This window comes from Ctenopharyngodon idella, chromosome 1 (assembly GCF_019924925.1).
Source record: "Ctenopharyngodon idella isolate HZGC_01 chromosome 1, HZGC01, whole genome shotgun sequence".
NCBI classification, from domain to species: Eukaryota; Metazoa; Chordata; class Actinopteri; order Cypriniformes; family Xenocyprididae; genus Ctenopharyngodon; species Ctenopharyngodon idella.
In genome coordinates, this window is record NC_067220.1 from 24898252 (window position 1) to 24916811 (window position 18560).

The following is an 18560-nucleotide window of genomic DNA, read 5'->3' on the forward strand; positions in this document are numbered from 1 at the left end:
ACTCCTATCTGGATGGAAGAGTCAGGGAGTTTCAGTCAGAATATTTGTCAGGTAGCTGTGCGTTTAAACAGTACCTTTGCAGACATATCTTCCTGGAACCACCAGGGCTAACTCAACATGTTATCCGTTAGAGCGGATCTAAATGGATCTATCCATCAGAGCGGATCTAAACGGCTCTTCCTCACGGCAGAGGGATAACTGTAAAAAATATTTATATTTGTCAGGTAGCTGTGCATTTAAATAGTACCCTTGCAGACAAATATTCCTGTACTAACTCCGTCCAGAGCTCCATCCAGGGATAACTACCTATTATGAGCTAACTCAACTTTGTTGTCCGTCAGAGCGGATCTAAACGGATCTATCCATCAGAGTGGATCTAAACAGATCTTTCTTGCACTGGAGGGATAACTGTAAGAATATTCATATTTGTCAGGTAGCTGTGCTTTTAAAAAGTACCTTTACAGACAAATCTTCCTGCACTAACTCCATCCAAGGATAACAAAGGCTTACTTCCTAATTCTCCCAGCTCTTCCAACCGGACAGCAAGATTTAAAATGCATTAAAACAGTCAGAAATAAAAAGATGCAGCATAAGAGATTGATATAAAATGCATTAAAAATAAAATAAAAACAAGAAAAAGTAGTAAAATAATAAAAAGGTGATACATATAAAATAAAGTGCAATCAGTTCGGACATAGCACAGTGCTCAATTAGTAAATGCACAGCTAAACAGATGTGTTTTGAGTCTGGATTTGAATGTGACTACTGTTGGAGCACAACCACATCTTCTCTTCATTGGCCTGTTGCATGAAGCTAGTTGAACAAACTCTGAGTTTCAGAGTAGGTTTGGAGTTGACAAATCCAGATAAATCCAACCTGGTTTAGATCAGGATCAACTGTTGCACAACGCTCGGTATAAACTTTCTCTGTCAACTCAGGTTTAATCCAGAGTTTGCAAAGCGTGTGCACCTGAAAGTGTGACATGTGCAGCAAACAGCCAATCACACGGAACAAGGAGAACGTCAGTTTGATTCACTTCTCGCGAGAGAGCCGCGCAATTCATGTCTCTTCCGAAGATTAAGAGATCGTTATGAAAAATATGAAATTTAAACGCATTTACAAAAGAGGAATAAACACTGATGCAGTGAAAGTTTGAGTAGGCAGCTGAAAAAAAATATCTGACTATAGCAATGCATGTGAATCAAACAAATAGACCAAATAATTAATATAGTTTCACAAAGAGCTCAAAAGAATACATGTAAGCTTAATCTGTTTAAAAGCTTTATATATTGTGCATGTATTATATTTATTTTAAATTAAAAGCAAAATTTAATATTGTCAATTAATATAACAGACCTAATTATATGAATATGTCATGAATTATTCATAATTTTAATTTATTTAATATAAATATAATGAATAATTAACAGCAAAAGTTGAGCAATTTTGTCTCTAAAATGTTTTCACTATAAACTGATTTAATTTGGACCGAGAGATACAGGGGGAGTGGCTTTATTGCATCAGATACATGTCACTTTACTTACAGCTGATTGGTCGAGTTTGGGTTTGTGATCTAACCCAGAATAAAACCTGCTCTGGAGCAGGTTAGCCGTGTAGCACAAGTTACCATAGCAATGAACCCCGCTAAAAACCAATCCATAAGCCCGAAAAACCAGAGTTTGCTCAAACTAATCTTGAACTTACCTGGGTAGCAACTGAAACCGGCTTTGTGCAACAGGCTTTGTGCCACAGGAAGCTGGTTCCAGCTGCGACTGGCATAATAGCTAAAAGCAGACTTGTTTTGAATGAACCCTTGGTATTTCTAAGTGACTTGATCCTGATGATCTTAGTGATGTGTTAGGTTTATATTCTATGAGCATATCTGCAATGTATTGAGGTCCTAGGCCACTGAGTGATTTATAAACAAGTAACAGTACTTTAAAATCAATTCGAAATGCAACTGGAAGCCAGTGCAAGGACCTGAGGACTGGTGTGATGTGTTCATATTTTCTGGTTCTGCTCAGAATCCTGGCAGCAGCGTTCTGTATGAGCTGCAGCTGTCTTATGGTCTTTTTGGGAAGGCCAGAGAGGAGTCCATTACAATAATCATGAAAGCATGAACAAGTTTCTTTCTGGACTGGAAGTCTTGACTGGAAACAAAGCATCTAATTCTTGCAATATTTTTGAGATGATAGTATGCTGATTTAGTTACTTTTACATGACTACTGAAACTAAGGTCTGACTCCAAAATCAAACCAAGATTCCTGACTTGATTTTTAGTTGTTTGACCCCTAGAGTGAAGGTATGTGTTCACTTTGAGAACTTCTTTGTTTCTAAATGCAATGACTTCAGTTTTGTCTTTGTTTTGTTAATCTGGAAATGGAGCTGGCAGGTAGACCAATGAAAAGGGCATTACAGTAATCAAGGCGGGATGAGACAAATGCATGGATGACAGTTTCAGCATCTTTGATACTGATGAAAGGACGGAGTTGGGCAATGCGACGAAGATGAAAGAATGCTGATTTGGTGATAGAGTTAATATGAGACTGAAAGGAGAGGGTGGAGTCGAAGATTACACCTACATTTTTAACAGTACTAGATGATTTGATGTGAGAACCAGCAATCTCACAGGTGAAATTGGTCGGAATATTGCTAGTGAGTGAGGGAGTTCCAATAAAAATAATCTAAAATTTAAATTTAGCCAATCTTTTATGTATTTTACACAAGCAGAGATTTTGTCAGTTTGGGCAGGTAGAGCAGGTGAACAGAGTATAATTGAATGTCATCAGCGTAAAAGTGATAGCTGTAAGATCTGACCAAGTGGTATTATGCATATTATGAATAATAATGGCCTGAGAACGGATCCCTGGGGAACACCTCGCTTCAGGGGGAGAGTAGGTGATCGAAAATCCTTGACTGAGATGTAGAATTGTCTGAGAGATAGGAAGAAAACCAAGAAAGAGCAGTACCAGAAATACCCAAATCTAAGAGACGAGAAATAAGTAATTCATGGGAGACAGTATCGAAGGCAGAACTGAGGTCAAGTAGCAAAAGTATAGACAGAGAACCAGAGTCACCAGAAAGTAGTAGATCATTCACTACCTTTACAAGTGCAGTTTCAGTACTATGGAAGGGGTAAAAACCAGATTGAAAGGGATCAAAGAGATTATTTTCAACTAGAAAAGACTGAAGCTGGGAGGCAACAGTACTTTCCAGTAATTTAGCAATAAAGGGTAAATTTGAAATAGGATGGTAATTAGATAAAACTGAGGGATCGAGGTGGAGTTTCTTGAGAACAGGGTAACTGCAGCAGTTTTGAGTGGCAGAGGAAATGAAGCGCAGAGGTAAGAGATGTATTGATGAAGTGAGAGATAGGTGCAGAGATGGAAGAATGGCAAAGTTTCAGGAGAGAAATAGGAGCAGGGTCAAGTTGACAGGATGAAGAGTTGGATTTCAAGACAAAAGATGGGGTAGTCAGAGAAAAACAAGACAGGGACTGACCGGATAGATTTGGTAAATAGCTAAGCGTTGCAGTATCAGTAGAGAAGCATTGGTGGACGGCATCGTTCTTTTCAAGTAAATGATCCAGAAAGGAACAACAAAGCTCATTAGAGGCTAGAGCATCCTGTGGTGGAGATTTGGTAAACATATTTATTGTATTAAATAATACTTTTGACCTGTTGCTTGATTTATTAATTGTGGCAATGAAAATGAAAAGAAAAATGTCAAACTTATTGTCAGTGATAATTTCATTGAGATAAGGGGCTTTATCCGAGATTGATCGACAGTTCAAAAGCGCAAAATGACGATGCATTGAAGTCAAGTTAGAGGTACGTTGCTGGGTGAGATAGATTAGAGAGCGCTGCATAGTATAGCCGGCAGGCAATTGTCTGGGCATGGACGGCAATCTATGGTTAGTCCAGATGCACGGAAGGGCATCAGGCTTAGAGCAGAAGGTACTTCTGAAGACACGCCGTGACGCGGGTGGCAATTCAAGACCATTAGCTGCGATGGTAAATATCCAAAATCCATTACGGATGTGAGGGAAAAAATGAGGCAGATAAGAAAAGAAAAAAGAAAAACTTTTGCCCGAGGCATGTTAGTACAGAGCAAATAGAGTCAATCACAAGCGAAAACCACGTTAGCCAGACCCTGAACGTCACTTCACCAAAAACAGCATACTAAATAGGAGACAACACACCCAGATAGCAAGCAGAAAACGAACAGTGCAACCGACTGAGAGAGTGGTAACTCACCCATCAGAAGAGCCGAATATGGTGGAGACGTTAACAGGGTAGAGAGCTCGATGGCAAACTCACAGATCAGTAGTGAGAAATGGAGTAATCCAGACAGAATTCTGATAAAAATAATCCGAACAGAACTGCGAAAAAACATGAAGCAAAAACATACAAACAGTCCAGGTGCGAAACGGCAGCACAGATGCGCACAGCGTTCTCGACCCAGAAGTGGTATTATGCATGCCAGCAATTTCATATATGGCAGCATATATAGGTTGAACAGGAGCGGTTGTGGGACTCCACATATCATGGATGTCCACTCAGACTTGTGGTCAGCAAATACTCACATAATAACCTCTCCCTTCTAACCTGACCATGACCTGAACCATTTAAGGACCATCCCAGAAAGCCTGACCCAGTTTTCCAGCCTGTCAAGAAGTATGTTGTGACTGACAGTGTCAAACGCAGCACTGAGATCAAGTAGTACCAGCACTGATATTTTGCCTGTATCGATATTTAAGCGAATATCATTTATTTTCTTTGAGTGCTGTCTCTGTGCTGTGGTTGGAAACCAGATTGAAAGTTGTCAAAGAATCCATTCGAGCTCAAGAATTTGCTCAGCTGATTGAGAACAGCTTTTTCAATGATCTTGCCTATGAAAGGAAGATTTGATATTGGTCTGTAGTTGCTCAATATGGTGTTATCCAGATTGCTCTTTTTCAGCAGGGGCTTAACAACTGCAGTTTTCAGGGAGCTTGGAAAAGTCCCAGAAAGAAGTGAGGCATTTACCACTTCTAGGAGATCTGTATCTAAATGGTTAAACTTTTGAAAAAAAATGTGGGAAGAAGGGTGCAGGTTGATGTTTTAAGGTGCTGTACTATTTCTTTGAAAATTTTACTATCAATTGCTTCGAAATCAGACATAACTACTTTCTGAGGTTGTGGTCTGATCTAACTGACCCCAGTGCAACTCAAGGATGTGCTGATCACCTTTCTGATATTATTGATTTTCTCAGAGAAGGAGGAAGCAAACTCATTGCATTTGCTGTCCAAGTGTATTTCACTGGGAATTTGACTTGGGGGGGTTTGTTAGTCTCTTTACAGTGTCAAATAGAGTGTGGGTGTTATTTACCAGTTCATTTGTAGTGCACTGACTATATAGACTTTATATAATTAGTTTAATAATTTGGCTAATAATAATGTAAAAAACGTTAAGATAAATACATCTGGACTTACATTTTGAACTGCAAATGATAACTTTGTGCTCATTTGAAATTGACCTATGACATCCTATAACATGAAATACATCTAAATTTAAATGATCTCATGGATGTGGCTGTTGTGGTTCATGGTCAAATTGGCACCAGCTGGCTGCAGTAAATGTGGTGTATTCAAATGACTTTGACTTAGTCCTTTTATATTTACCGGGTTTAAATTCATATTGCCCGCCATGCACAGTTGCCCTAAAGCCACCGGGGTGGAGGTGGTAATTCAAAAGTGTCAAGAGAGACTGCGTTGAATTACCTCATGTCTCAAAGCACATAACATTACAATAATAATGTTTGTAAACAACTTAAAGAGCTCTGACCTGTACCACTGCTGCAGATTCATTTCGGTATTGGTACTGTTGCCAGTGAAACGCATAAATTCGAGTCACGGACCGCTCCTAGTATAACGTCACGGGTTGCCATCTCTTAATTATGGTAGTTATGGCGTGAGCGCAGCATAAGTTCATTGTTTTGGTTCAGGAGGAACTGTAACGGTGCATTCACATGAGGAGTTGGCATCAACGCTTGATGGAGGGCGTGTCTGAAGCTTGATGCTGACGCGACCATCATAGCGTCAACAGCCAATCACATTACTTTCCGCTGTTATATGAACGCAACTGGCTAGTGTCTGCACTAGGGTGTTTGCATAAGGTGATCTGATTGGCTGACTCGAGTTGGCGCTTGAAAAGTTGAGAAATTTTTAACTCAGGCCATGAGCAACGCGAGTGAAGCGACCCACAATTCAGTTCGCAATGCATGACGTCACCCATTCAAAGTAAAATACAAGAATCAATGTCGACGCCCAGTGTGAATGCACCATAAAAGGCGGCTGCTGTTTCGGTTGCGGAACTTGTGACCGACGTCTGTCTTACTTTGCATAGCAAGGTCCGAAGCAGGTAAGGAAGCTGCTTTTGTGCTCAATGAAACTGCTTTAAGGTAAAATATCTAATAAAATATACTATCAGATATTATTCACTGAATGTCTTTATAGGACAGAAGATTAATGCAAATGGCTAGAACTTGTGAATTGAATTGCTAGCTAAAGCATGACGTGCACTGTCTAGTGATGCGCAGATAGCAGTTATATCCGTGGGCGTTGCAGATAATCCGCGAATAGGTAGGTCAAGTAATAAAAAAATAAAATAAAAAAAAACTTTATTTAACATAACAGCCATTAATGCACAAATTAGTGTGTTCCATAAATGCCTGAAATGTAGCTAGTTTATGCAGTGTATGTAGTTTAATGTATGTAGTGTATGCAGTTTATGTAGCTATTTCTTAGAGACAAGCTCACAGAGCCACGTAAGATAATCCGTCATGTCCTTTCCCAATAAAGATGTAACTTTGCATGAATTAAATAATACAGCCATGAATGAGCACATGTTGGAAATAAAAGCGCTGAATTTAATTCTCTCTCTGTTGTCTATGCTCATCATTAGTCTCGTGAAATTGTCTGCATTATGCTGTTCACTCAGTGGGTTGATGCTCAGGAAATGCTCCTCCAGCACGGCCACCGCAACTTTTAACAAGATTCACTTGTTTAAAACACCGTAATTATATAATCATTTACTATATAACCATTAATTGGCTAATAAACATCCCAGTAAACACAATTCTATGGAAATTATTTATTATCTCCACGAGCGTGCCAAAATTTAGTTATAGTCATAGCGCCACCAGCTGGTAGCAGGAAGTGTGGCAAATACAAATGCCTGACGTAGTCCTCCAATATTTATATCCTTAAATGCATATTGCCTACCATGCTCTGTAGCAGCTTTAATTTTAAATGTTCTCATGGATGTAGCTGTTGTGGTTCACGGTCATAGTGGCACCAGCTGGCTGCAGTAAATGTGGCGTATTCAAACGACTTTGACATAGGTCTTTTACATTTACCCAGGTTAAATTAATATTGCCCGATGTGCGCAGTTGCCCTAAAATGAGGTGGCACAGGGCTTGGGCCCGTCATTTTTGCTTGCAACAATAATTAGGGTGCAAGCACCAAACGGTGAGAGGACTCTCTTGGAATTGCTCCGTTTATTATTGTTAGGGCCCAGGCCACTGGTGGTGCAGGGCCCTATTGATCCCCTAAGGATTATTTTTTTTCTAAGGATTATTGGGGCCCAAGCCCTGTCAAGGGCGAAGGCCCTATTGTTTTCCTTAGGATTATTAGGGCCCAAGCCCTGTAAAGGACGAAGGTCCTATTGTTTCTTTAGGATTATTATTATTATTTTCAAAGGCCCTATTGTTTTCTTTAGGATTATTAGGGCCCAAGCCCTGTAAAGGGCAAAGGCTCTTTTGTTTTCTTTAGGATTATTATTATTATTAGGGCCCAAGCCCTGTAAAGGGCGAAGGCCCTATTGTTTTCTTTAGGATTATTAGGGCCCAAGCCGAAGGTGGCGAAGGCCCTATTGTTCCCCTAAGGATTATTATTATTATTATTATTATTATTTTTTTTTTTTTTTTACAACTATTCGTATTATATTATATTATATATAATATAATATAATATAATATAATATATATATTATATATATATATACACATATATTATATATTATTATATACTTTTGGGGCCCTTACCATGCTCGAAAACTCTTGAAACTTTGCACACACATTAGAAGCTGGTACCCGGGTGTGGCAGGGGGGCTCGACAGCGCCCCCTTGAACGGGGTCCAAAAACTTGGTCCATATATCAAACACGCTTGCACGTATAAGTATAAAACTCGGTACACATATAGACCTCATCGGGTCTAACAACTTTCGTGCTTCAAGTTACACGCCAGCTCAACAGGAAGTCAGCTATAATGTGTTGTATGAAAAACGCATGCTCTGGAATTTGATATACTCCTCCTAGTCAATTAATCCGATCACCACCAAACTCGGTCAGGACGAAGTCTAGACATTGATGATGAAAAATTGCCAACGGATGTGTGATATCTCGAACAGTTTGGCCGTGGCGAGGAAACGAATTTATGGTGAGAAAAGGTACAAACCCCATTCCAAAAAAGTTGGGACACTGTACAAATTGTGAATAAAAAAAGGAATGCAATAATTTACAAATCTCATAAACTTATATTTTATTCACAATAGAATATAGATAACATATCAAATGTTGAAAGTGAGACATTTTGAAATGTCATGCCAAATATTGGCTCATTTTGGATTTCATGAGAGCTACACATTCCAAAAATGTTGGGACAGGTAGCAATAAAAGGCCGGAAAAGTTAAACGTACATATAAGGAACAGCTGGAGGACCAATTTGCAACTTATTAGGTCAATTGATTGGGTATAAAAAGAGCCTCTCAGAGTGGCAGTGCCTCTCAGAAGTCAAGATGGGCAGAGGATCACCAATTCCCCCAATGCTGCGGTGAAAAATAGTGGAGCAATATCAGAAAGGAGTTTCTCAGAGAAAAATTGCAAAGAGTTTGAAGTTATCATCATCTACAGTGCATAATATCATCCAAAGATTCAGAGAATCTGGAACAATCTCTGTGCGTAAGGATCAAGGCCGGAAAACCATACTGGATGCCCGTGATTTTCGGGCCCTTAGACGGCACTGCATCACATACAGGAATGCTACTGTAATGGAAATCACAACATGGGCTCAGGAATACTTCCAGAAAACATTGTCGGTGAACACAATCCACTGTGCCATTCGCCGTTGCCGGCTAAAACTCTATAGGTCAAAAAAGAAGCCATATCTAAACATGATCCAGAAGCAAAGGCGTTTTCTCTGGGCCAAGGCTCATTTAAATGGACTGTGGCAAAGTGGAAAACTGTTCTGTGGTCAGACGAATCAAAATTTGAAGTTCTTTTTGGAAAACTGGGACGCCATGTCATCCGGACTAAAGAGGACAAGGACAACCCAAGTTGTTATCAGCGCTCAGTTCAGAAGCCTGCATCTCTGATGGTATGGGGTTGCATGAGTGCGTGTGGCATGGGCAGCTTACACATCTGGAAAGGCACCATCAATGCTGAAAGGTATATCCAAGTTCTAGAACAACATATGCTCCCATCTAGATGTCGTCTCTTTCAGGGAAGACCTTGCATTTTCCAACATGACAATGCCAGACCACATACTGCATCAATTACAACATCATGGCTGCGTAGAAGAAGGATCCGGGTACTGAAATGGCCAGCCTGTAGTCCAGATCTTTCACCCATAGAAAACATTTGGCGCATCATAAAGAGGAAGATGCAACAAAGAAGACCTAAGACAGTTGAGCAACTAGAAGGCTGTATTAGACAAGAATGGGACAACATTCCTATCCCTAAACTTGAGCAACTTGTCTCCTCAGTCCTCAGACCTTTGCAGACTGTTAATAAAAAGAAGAGGGGATGTCACACAGTGGTAAACATGGCCTTGTCCCAACTTTTTTGAGATGTGTTGATGCCATGAAATTTAAAATCAACTTATTTTTCCCTTAAAATGATACATTTTCTCAGTTTAAACATTTGATATGTCATCTATGTTGTATTCTGAATAAAATATTGAAATTTGAAACTTCCACATCACTGCATTCCTTTTTTATTCACAATTTGTACAGTGTCCCAACTTTTTTGGAATTGGGTTTGTAAACAGGAAATGTGTTATAACGTCTGCATACATTGATTGATTTTTATAAAACTTCTGCAGTGTGTTAGTTGTAGGAGTCCGATCACATGGATGTGACTATTGTGAGTCAAAGTTATAGCGCCAATAACTGGCAGCAGGAAGTGTATCACTTTTAAAATGCTTTGAGATCACCTTCTTATTTTTACCCGATTTGCTTCAAACTTCATCACAATAATGTCAAAACAGGGCAGATGTAGACCTGTAAATGTATTTATGATATCTTAAATATTGTTGCCATGGCAACATGTCAAACTTTAATAATATTCTTAGGCATTTTTGAGCCTCTTAACATGCTTCAAATTGCATGAAACTCGACACACACATCAATACGGTCATCCAGTAGACATGGGCAAAGCCTTAGAAACGGGCAGGGAGCAGGGGCTCTACAGCGCCACCTTTTGACAAAAGTGGGGGGGTTAGTTTAACCTACAGTCACCAAACTCGGTACAATTATTGTTCTCATTAAGCCGGACAACTTTCAAATTTACAGTCATTAGCTCTGGATTAGCTCATTAGGTTTGAATGTGGATTTTTCACACACACACACACACACACACACACACACACACACACACACACACACACACACACACACACACACACACACAGACTCCCTCTCTGTCCAAACCCCCTACCCCCTACCCCCTCCCTCCTCCTCTCCTCTCCTCTCCCCTCCCCTCCCCCTCCTTCAGTCTCTGTGTGTGTGTGTGTGTGTGTGTCTTGATTAGTGGTCTTTAACCCTTTTACTGATTACCCATTTATTGATGAACTTACAAAAATTTTGAACTGCAAATGATAACTTCACATGCATTTGAAATTCAACCATGACACTATATCACTATTAGGACAGGACTAGTTCTCTAAATGTCGTTCGAGTTACAATTATTATTTTTACAATTAAAATTATTTTTAAATGAATTATTTATTGATATAATTCAAATTTATTAAAATAAAACCCTCTTTAAGTAAATTTCACATGATTATAAAAGTGGCTGTTTAAAATAAACTTGCATAAGTGAGCAGAAAAATCTAGACATGTACCTTACTATTACCGGAGACTAACATTAAAATTGTGTTTGCAGGTTCTATGATTTGGCTCTATTTATTCATTTTTTAATTTTATTTTTTCGTCTTATGCCAAACATATTAAAATTAAATGAAAGCATGCTTTTGGTGCATAAGATTGGTGCACAAACAACGGCTCAGGGAGGTCAAAAAACACATGAAGAGAAGTGTTAGGATTACACAACATCAGCAATCACAGACATTTGCGTTAAGGCTGGATTAGATTTCTCAGAGCACTGTGGAGTTTGCACAAATAATAGTATATAATTTGCTCTAGAATTTTTATAGAGGTTGTCTGAGAAAAAAAACACAGACATGGCAGATTAGGATGATATTCTGCACTCATTTGAAATTGACTTATGACATTCTATGACATGAAAGTCATCTCAATTTAAACGATCTCATGGATGTGGCTGTTGTGGTTTGTGATCATAGGAGCATCAGCTGCTGCAGTAAATGTGGTGTGAATTTGACATAGTCCTTTTATGTTTAACTGTTTTAAATGCCCATTGCCCGCCGTGCACAGATGCCCTGAAGCCACCGGGGTGGCGGTGCCTCCGGGCTTTGGCCTGTCATCACTGCTTGCAGCTATATTTATTGTTATTAGGTCCCGAGCACCGATGGTGTGAGGACCCTATTGGAATTGCTCCGTTTATTATTATTATTATTATTATTATTCTCCAAAGTGAATCGCTTTTTGGAGGGCCTAAATGTGCTTAAACTCATGAAACTTTGCACACGCGTCAGAAGTGGTGAAAATTTACGTCTGTTATGGGTTGCAGAATTAGGCGTGGCAAAATGGCTTGATAGCGCCACCTAACGAAGTGCCCCTCGCGCTACATTTCACGTAGATTTTGAAATTCGGTACACACATTTAACAGCCCAATACCTACAAAAAAGTCCCTTGGAGCAAAATCTGAAACAAAGGTGACAAAGTTCGATGTTTCGCCATGAAATACGAAGTTGTTGTAACTCAGACATACAATATCCAATCTGCCCCAAACTGCACATGTTTTATTAGAGTCCTGACCTGAAGACATCTACATGGCAATATTCAGTTATAGTCATAGCACAACCTGTGGGCAACAGGAAATGACATGTTTTACACTGTGATTAACTCCTCATACAGATTTAACTAGATCAACATCATATGTTGTCAGTCTAATCTTAAGACCTTAGCGATGATAAATATCAAAGATCTTGAGTTTTCGTTGAAGGGCGTGTCCGTGGCAGTCTGACAAAGTCTGATGTTCGCCATGAAAGAGGAAGCTGTTGTAACTCAGGCATACTATTCGGTACGATTTGCTTCAAACTTCATCACAATAATGTCAAAACAGGGCAGATGTAGACCTGTGAATGTATTTGTGATATCTTAAATATTGTTGCCATGGTAACACGTCAAACTTTAATAAGATTCTTGGGTATTTTTGAGGCTCTTAACATGCTTCAAATTGCATGAAACTCGACACACACATCAATATTGTCATCCAGTAGACATGGCATTTTTCACACACACACACACACACACACACACACACACACACACACACACACACACACACACACACAGACTCTCTCTCTGTCCAGACTCCCCTACTGGCATTAGTATGAAACTCGGTACACATATAGACCTCATTGGGCCAAACAACTTTCGTGCTCTAAGTTATACGCCAGGCCAACAGGCAGCTATTATGGGTTGTTTGAAAAAAAACGCATGCTCTGGAATTTGATAGACGGCCACCAAACTCGGTCAGCATGAATTTTTGATATCTCGAACATGATGTGTTCTGAGGGAACAATCTCTACAGTGTTACACAGCTCATCCCAAAGGTGTTCAATGGGGTTGAGGTCAGGGCTCTGTGAAGGGCAGTCAAGTTCTTCCACACCAAACTCATCCAACCATGTCTTTATGGACCTTGCTGGAATAGAAAAGGGCCTTCCCCAAAGTTGGAAGCATAGCATTGTCCAAAATTTCTTGGTATGCTGAAGCATTACGATCCCTGTAAGTAAGGGGCCTAGCCCAACCCCTTAAAAACAGCCCCATACCATTATCCCTCCTCCACCAAACTTTATAGCTGACACAATGCAGCTCTGCCTAACCCAGACTCACCCATCAGACTGCCAAACAGAGAAACATGATTAGTCACGCCACAGAACAGGTTTCCACTGCTTAGAGTGGCAGTGTGCTTTACACCACTCCATTTGATGCTTGGCATTGTACTTAGTGATGTAAGGCTTGCATACAACTGCTCAGCCATGGAAACTCCTTCCATGAAACTCCTTCCATGAAACTCCTGTCACACAGTTTTTTTTTGCTGATATTAATGCCAGTGGAAGTTTGGAACTCCTTATCTATAGAATCAGCAGAGTTTTCACTCTGTGACCCCACTCTGTGACTTTACATGGTCTTCCGCTTTGTGACTGAGTCGCTGCTGTTCCTAAGAGTTTACACTTTCCAATAATACCACTTATAGTTGACAGTAGAATATCTAGCAAGGATGAAATTTCACAAACTGAACTATTGCAAAGGTGGCATCCTATCACAGTACCACCCTGGAATTCACTGAGCTCTTCAGAATGACTCCCCTTTTTTTCAAAAATGTTTGCAGACATAACATTTTGATGAAATGGGCAACTGCGGATGGGCAACTGCCTAGAAGACTGACAGGGAAAAAGAAAAATTGTTGAATAAAGTTGTTATTTTTGTTTTGTTTTTGCGCACAAAATGTATTCTCGTCACTTCATAACATTAAGGTTGAATCACTGTAGTCATGTTGACTATTTTAACAATGTCTTTACTACTTCTCTGAACCTTGAATGTGGTAATTTCATTGCTTTCTATTGGAGATAAAAAAAAAAAAAAAAAATTCTTAATTTGTTCCGAAGATGAACAAAGAGATTGCGGGTTTGGAACGACATGAGGGTGAGTACTTAATGACAGAAATTTCATTTTTGGGTGAACAGACCCCTTTAGGGCGCTTGTTTGGTGCGCACCAGGGTTTGGATGGCAGCATGTTCAAATGAACAGAGCAATCGCACCAGGGTTCGTTTTAATCGAACCAAACATGACAAGTGTGAATGCACCCTTAAAGATCTGTTTTGTGTGTAAACAGTGTGATTACGTTGACGCGTCATTCCAGCCCTAAACAGAGATTTTTGTAACCACATGTACTTTGTATGCACAGATCGCACATGTACATTACATTTTTCGATGCCCTGGGGGCATCGATTCACAAGGTAGTCAAAGAAAAACTGTATAAACAGAACAGACCGGAGTGCATGTGTATGCGTATGAGTTAAATGAAGTATACTTTTCAAGGCTCGTGTACACATTTAAAAGTATATCTTGGGCTTAATGGTGGGCCATTCAAGACTTGATGTAATTAGCTGATGAAATCTGATTTTTCTGATGGCAGTCATGTTTTTGTGTCCGAGTCATATTAGAGAATATGTTAGGATGTCCAACAAAAACGATGAATACCAATTTTTAACTTAAGAATTTTCAGTCTCAACTAAGGATTTTTCAGTATTCATGGGCCTATTTACACCTGGTCACTTAATGTTTTCTCTGATCATGATAAGACCAGGTGTAAATGCCCTCCAAAACACTTTAGAGACTGATTAATCCAATCACTCAAACCACTTCAGAAGGTTGTTTGAGACGCATTTCAGATTAAACTGGACAAGTGTAAATTTATCTGATTGTTGAAGCCATGTAAGTAAAATTTACTCCTTCCAAAATGGTAAGAAAAAAAAAAAAAAACCTTGTGAGAGCATGTTATACTGGCTCCCAGTAACCAGATATGACTGTGCTACCACAAAACACAGATATGGCCCACCAGAGATGAACAGTTGAGCATCTTTCTTTCTTCTGCAAGCAAACTGCTGTAAATGAAATTCAATATTCGGCATCACATCCTGAAGATTTAACACAGTCGTTTTCATTAAAATATTCTCCCCCAGCGCTGACGCAGCCCTCTGCTTATGCAGTCTTTGATCTTGAAAAAAGCTGATGATGAATAAACTGCAGCACATATCTGTTGCTTATGGTGATGTGAACTTTGTGGAGACACATTGTGTGGCCAATTGTAAATTAAACCCTTTTAACAAATCGAATAGCTATCTGATCAGTAAAAACGCATTAATTGACAAGTGTAAATAGACCCCATATTTACCTCAGAGAGGTTCTCCTTGCACAGGGGACAGTTAGGGTTGTGGTCCAAGCAGCGCTCTAAACACTTGAGGCAGAAAGTGTGTCCACAGGGTGTGGTGACAGGCTCATAAAACAGTCTGCAATAACACATAAGTGAGGAGGTTTTAGATATATACAAAGTTGAGCATTATTTTCAAAGAGAGATTTTCATTTTCTAGATTTTCATTATTTTTATTATTTACCTCATGCAGAGAGAACATTCAAAGTCTGCACTGTCCAAAAGTTGTGATGGAACTTGCCTTTCCCGAGAAAAAGTAGGGAGAGTTTCGGATGAAGTCGCCTTGTCTGGGAATGAAGCAATAGGAGAAAATCAGAAAAAAAAAAAAGTTTGTACCACCAGCCACAGAGATCTTAGTCAAGCACAACATTTTTTCCTCTACAATATTTGTTTAAAGTAATTGTCAATTTTTTTCAACTGAATTATTCATGGCTTTAAACCCCATACCTTCTTTGAGCTGTTTGCTGGGTGGCTCAAAGTCCTTAGCATCTTCTGTCCATTTCCTTTTTTGGACGGGTGGAACAAAAAGTGAAGAGAGGCCAACAGTTTTTACGTTTTCAGATCTTTTTAAAATAGAAGTTTTCTCATCCTTGAAATTACTGCAACTGAGTGTTGGTTCCTAACACAAAGAAAAAGAAATGGTTTTAGCCTTGATGATGCAGTTGGTCCTATGCTATGATTCTAAAAACGGCTTCAAAGCAAAATTAGTTTTTATAAACATTCAGTGTGATATCTTCATTGTAGCAAATTGTTGAATTGTATCTGTGAACAAATATGCAGTAACCTTGGAGGAGCCTGCTTTGGCTCCATCTCTAGGAAGAGAGGAGTGAAGAGAACTGAGGAGGGATGAGGGTTTGATACGAGGGGAGGGGCCAGCCGGAAGGGGTTGCAGGAACGTAGCCAGACCCTCATTCACAAAGACTGATGAGAACATGTGACTCAGGATCTGTAGATACACAGATACAGTTTTACAACAGTGATGTTGGCATGGACATGCAAAACATCACATTGCAGTCACCTAAAACCGACCACTTCATAAATTAAGGAAAATAAGGGCTTAAGTAGGGCTGCATGATTAATCGTTTTTAAACCGAAATTGCAATTTTCAAATGATGTGATTTTTAAATCACAAATGCTTTGATTATTTCTTTAAACAACATAGACTGTTTGCTTCCTGAACGCATTACATTGACACAGAGTTAAAACAATAGGAGGCATTTTAACACACTGCAAGTGCTGAGGTAATAAGCCAAGAACGTGATTCGGAAAAGATGAGGGCTAGCAGTTCATCTCCGCAACAAAGTTTGTCTGTAGAAGTCCTGCCGATGACTTTGTACCTAAAAAATAAAAAAAGGAATTATGTGCTTAAAGCAGTGTGCTTAAAAAAGACAAGTACTTAGAAAAAACCTGTTGAAATATAGCTGCAAGCAGCAATTATCAGGGTTCAAGCACTTTAAGGCTTTTAAGCACATGCGTAAAAAGATATGTTTTAATTAGCAAGTCTGTAACCATCTCGATCATAGATAAAAAAGACCATTTATAGCCAATACAGGCAATTTACCATAGGATATTTATGGTTTATAAAGCTTTTAAACCGTTATCGAAGTTGAGCCAAAAACCTAGGACTAGTTCGCCAAAGTTGATTTTTGAAATAATCTCCAATATTTAATGAACGATTAGATGGACAATGGCAGTCCTAGAGGCAAAGTTGCTCAGAATGAGGAGTTCTACCATGTGGAACAGATGTTGTGGGTGTGCGTGAAAAACACGATGCTTTACGCACGTGAAAAATGCGTGAAAAATCTTTCACATTTTTCACAGGCTTATAGGGCCGTTAGTCAAAACAGGCCCAGCAAGTTTCGTTCTGATCGGTCTCTGTTAATCTTGTCTGAAAGCTGCTCAAAATTCAGGGGCTGACGGTAGACATGTTTTTCGAGATTCCTCAGTGTCCTCATAGACAGTCAAGGCCCCTCGGACGAAGACACTGCACACCAATTTTCAAGTCGATCGGACTAACAGTGAAGTAGCTATAGCCGTTTTCCTGTTTTTATCCTGTTATAGCGCCACCAAGTGGCCAGTTGCCGCGTCCTTTTTCACACGACCACAGAATGGGCTCTTACATAGGTGTGCTGAGTTGGTGAAAATATCCCATTCCAATCATGAGTTATAGCCATTTTAGTAAAAGTGGCTCCACCCACTTCAAACGTTTTGGCAGCCCTTAGGGACTGTGAATCAGAATTTCAACTTTTTTTTTTTTTTTTGATAACTATTGACAGTCAGTCTCCAGAGAATCTCACTGCACTGGTTTGGTTCTGATCGGGTCAAAAACCTAGGACTAGTTCACAAAAGTAGGTTTTTCAAAAAAAATCCAAAATACCTGAAAATTTCTCTCCAGAGCGACGAGCAAATCCAAGGCATGCATCTTGTCCGCCTTGAGCCAAGGATTCCAAACGACTTAAGACACTTGAACCTAGGCTTGACGGTTCAGGAGTTATGAGCCATTTCGTACTTTTGACCGCTGTAGTGCCCCCATCAGGCCCCGGGCCGAGCTTTGGCGACATTGTAGACGTTGTGAGTACTATCAGCCCTCAAAGTTTCAAGTCGCTACAACTTACAGTTTGGTCTGACCGATCACTTTTAATAACTGTGTCAACCTTGTGAGGCAACAACCAACCTGTATCAACACCTACAGAAGCATTACAGTCAATTCTATGGATCCATGGCTAAAAGGTTCACAGATAAACAAACTGCTTCGTTGCCACAACCGCAACTGACAGCCAAGCCAACTTCAATTGCTCAACCATTTGAAAGTGTCACACCCTATGACAAAACATACTGCGAAATAACAGATGTCATATGTTACCTGGCTAAAGATATGGTTCTGGTTTACACTGTGAAAGAAAGATGGTTTTAAATCTTATCCTACAGCTTGATGAAAAAAATATTACATTCCCTTTTGTACATTCTTTAATGAAGCCATCTCAGAACTGTATGATATATGCAGGAAGAAGGTTGAAGCTGAGCTGGAAGATGTGGAATATTAATGATGTATTAACAGAGGCAGAATCCTCAACTAAAACTGAAGGAATATCCAAACTTATTAATCTCAAGCTTTGTTTACTCCCCCAAAAGTAGTTAAATCAGTGAATTCAATATTATTTAA

At 39.5% G+C, this 18560-nt stretch overlaps 2 protein-coding genes across 7 annotated transcripts in view; both read right to left on the bottom strand.

The window, feature by feature from the left end:
• Window positions 1-18560, bottom strand: part of LOC127514149 (uncharacterized) — a 358601-nt gene that overhangs the window by 326882 nt on the left and 13159 nt on the right. The gene's annotated exons all lie outside the window — the stretch shown is intronic.
• Window positions 1-18560, bottom strand: part of lonrf2 (LON peptidase N-terminal domain and ring finger 2) — a 116033-nt gene that overhangs the window by 40104 nt on the left and 57369 nt on the right. For 5 of the 6 annotated variants that reach the window (XR_007930554.1, XR_007930551.1, XR_007930550.1 and 2 more), the window contains exons 4-7: window positions 16182-16343; window positions 15845-16016; window positions 15582-15684; window positions 15362-15476 (exon numbers count right to left, since the gene is read on the bottom strand). Coding sequence is in view for 3 of the 6 variants with exons in the window: in XM_051896412.1 (XP_051752372.1) it covers window positions 15362-15476; window positions 15582-15684; window positions 15845-16016; window positions 16182-16343 (552 nt within the window). In the remaining 3 variants the exon portion in view is untranslated. Of the gene's footprint in view, window positions 1-4300; window positions 4382-15361; window positions 15477-15581; window positions 15685-15844; window positions 16017-16181; window positions 16344-18560 lie in introns of those variants that run through there. The other variant, XM_051896432.1, reaches the window with a different exon arrangement.